The 3,356-nt window shown below is 37.6% G+C and overlaps 1 protein-coding gene across 1 annotated transcript; it reads right to left on the reverse strand.

Moving 5' to 3' along the window:
• Nucleotides 1-604: 604 nt before the first annotated feature.
• On the reverse strand, nucleotides 605-2,680 carry LOC133333309 (uncharacterized). Its single transcript, XM_061541624.1, has one exon. It carries the CDS (start codon nucleotides 2,678-2,680, stop codon nucleotides 605-607), a length of 2,076 nt encoding a protein of 691 aa, XP_061397608.1.
• Nucleotides 2,681-3,356: the final 676 nt, after the last annotated feature.

The raw sequence follows: 3,356 nt of genomic DNA on the forward strand, positions 1-3,356 counted from the left end.
TAGCTCGTAGGAGCTTGTTCTTAAACGATATTTTGAGTAGTACAAGGATGTATTTTGTGAAAAAAAGTAAAAATTAACGATACGACTCGTAAAGCCTTATCTAACGACGAAAAATTATCTAAAATATCAACGAAATTTTCAAAGTATGAAAAGTGACTTCTAATTGCACGAATTTCTACATCCGTATCAAGAGCAGACAAGTCGCGCAACTTCCATTCAGAACTTTTTAAACGGAGCCAATGTGGTCCGTGCCACCAAATTTGAGAAGAAGCCAATTCAGCGGGCGTAAGTCCGCGACTTCCCAAATCAGCAGGATTATCTTCGGAAGATACATGATGCCAAACATTTTTACCAACGTTGTCCTGTATTCTAGAGACCCTATTCGCAACAAAAGTTGACCATGTAGAAGGAATTTTCTTCAACCAAGATAAAAGATCGTAGAATCGGTCCAAAATATGTTTTAGAGAATTGTATATCAATCTCAGCAGTAATGGCTTTGAAGAGTTCAGAGGCCAAGACCGCACCACACAACTCTAGGCGTGGAAGAGAAATAGATTTAATAGGGGCTACTTTAGTTTTACATGACAATAAATGAGTAGAAATGTCACCATTGGAGGCAATAATACGAATGTATACCACCCCCGCATATGCCTTCTGAGGCATCAGAAAATATATGAAGTTCTGCGGAGCAATCAGGAACATAATTAACCCATCGAGGAATTTGAATAAAATTGACGTCCTGGTACGTCTCAACGAATTTCTGCCAAGCACCCTCCGTCGTAGACGGAAGAGAATCATCCCAATCGATGTGATCTAACCAAATACGTTGCATTATAATTTTAGCTACAATTAAAACAGGGCCTAACCACCCAATAGGATCAAACAATTTGGCAATAGTAGAGAGCACTTCCCGTTTAGTGTAGGTGGATTTTTTAGTAAGTGGTTTTACATTAAAATAAAATACATCTAATTGAGCATTCCAACGAATGCCGAGAGGCTTTGAACTGCTGGCTTCAACAAAATCGAGAAGTTTAGTGTCGATTAGGTGTTCAGCTGGAAGACATTCTAGTATAGAACGATCATTAGAAGTCCATTTCCGCAACTCAAATTTAGCTGAAGATAGGACACGTATTAATTGATCTCTAGAAAGATGCGCTGTCTCTAAATTGTGGTACCCAGTTAGTACGTCGTCAACGTACATGCATTTACGCAGGATATGTGCTGCAAGAGGAAATTTGTCTTCGGTGTCATCTGCTAACTGCAACAAAGTACGGATAGCCAGATATGGCGCACAGTTGACACCAAAAGTCACCGTCTTCAGCTCAAAATCTTGAATTGGTTTGTCGGGAGAATCCCGGAACAGAATACGCTGAAGAGGTGTGTGAGCTGAATCTACTAGAATTTGGCGATACATTTGCGTAATATCGCAATTGAAAACATATTTGAATACTCTCCATCTCAGAATGAGTAGAACTAAATCTAACTGAAGAGTCGGACCGACATAGAGCACATCATTCAAGCTATTACCATTTGAAGTTTTATTTGAGGCATTAAAAACCACCCTTAATTTGGTAGTTTGTTTCTCTGGATTTATTACTGGATGGTGTGGCAAATAGCAAACCGTAGAGTTTGCAGAAGGAACAGGTACTGATTTCATATGATCTAATTCTAAATATTCCTTCACCACACCATCATAAATTTGCTTAATATTTGGTTTTTTGAGCAGAGAAGCCTCATTACGAATGAATTGTCGTAGACAATTTGCTCTAGAATGACCAAGGTTAGGTTGGCCAAAGAATTCTGGTTTGATTGGTAGAGTGACAATATATCTGCCATTGGAGTCTCTTCTAGTAGTTTTTTTATAATTTTCCTCACAATATTTGTCAGCAGGAGACAAGATTGAGCGCTTTGGAACCTCTTCTAGTTCCCAAAATCGAAGAAGTGTCTTATTTATATTATCTTCTTCAGAATATGCAACGTTAGTAGAAAATACTCTGATGTTGCTAGCAGAAATGGGACCAGTAATGATCCAGCCAAACACAGTATTTTGCGCAATTAAAGAACCCAAAATATTAGATTGCATTCCCTGTAAGAGAATTTTAGAACCTGATGGACCATGAGAGGATGGCGGAATATTACTAGCAGTAATAGTAACTGGAAAAGCTTCCCTATGTAGCAAAGTGCGATGTCTTCTATTAAACTTAGCACAACTATGAGTGCTGCTACAATTTTTTACATCATGACCTCTGGAGAGACAATTAATGCAACAATGATGACGCTTAACAAGAGAGAATCGATCTGAAAGAGAACGATTTCTAAACTCAGGACATGATCTTAAATGATGAGATTGCGAAGGGCAAAGCACACAAGATTTTTCAGGAGATGACCGATTGGAAGTTGTAGAACAGGTGGAACGAGAACTGGAAGCGTTCGTAAAATGTGTCCGCACTTTTTTACTATCTACTTTCTTGGAATCATCTATACCTTTGATATCTCTAAGGCATGTTAAAGTCTGAACCCTTTCCGTAAGAAAATTGTCCAGATCATTCCAAGATGACAGCGCTGATTTATTTTTGACGCTTTGTTCCCATAGTGTAACGGTTTGTTTGGGTAGTCTTTGCAGACACAGAAATACTAATATGGGATCCCAACCGTCAGTGGGAACGTCATAAATAGCCATAGCAGAAACACAACTATTAATTCCACGCTGCAAATTTTTTAAACCTGAACTTGACTCATTTTCAAGAACTGGAAGATCGAAAAGAACTTTTAGTTGATTGTTTACCAAAATACGCACATTATGCTTCTTTAAATGCATTCCAAGCCAAATTGAAACTTTTATGCATCAAGGGAAATTTAGAGGCTATATCTCGAGCTTCGCCACTAGTTTTCAATTTCGCTTAAACGAGAATTGTTAATGTAGACAGTTAAGAAGAAATCCCTAAAAGTGGGCAAGGAAAGAAAGTCACCATTGAACACCTCTATATCATATGGAGGCAAATTAAGACTATGAGTCAAGTAATCATTATGTGAAGCTGTGCATAGCATCACCTGCTGGTGGCTGATTACCTAAATTTATAAATTTTAGAAAAATATTGTGGAAGAATTAACAAATTTATAACAAATCTTCAAATCTGCATGGACTGTAAAATGCACACGTAGCGGTAACAAGTTAACAAAAAATTGCGAAATAAGTATAATTTAAGTTTTCACGATTCGTGAGTCCCCTTAATTCATGGTGGAAATCAGCCTCGTAGCCTTCTTATCGATGTTTGGTTTCTAAAATTATGGGTTTTGTTATCAATCGTTTAATCTTCTTGAGATTTCTTGGTTGCTCTTTTTCGAAAAAAAAATAT

Source organism: Musca vetustissima, unplaced genomic scaffold (genome assembly GCF_032173495.1).
Source record: "Musca vetustissima isolate MV318-11 ecotype Yass unplaced genomic scaffold, APGP_CSIRO_Mvet_v1 utg546889, whole genome shotgun sequence".
Taxonomy (NCBI): Eukaryota; Metazoa; Arthropoda; class Insecta; order Diptera; family Muscidae; genus Musca; species Musca vetustissima.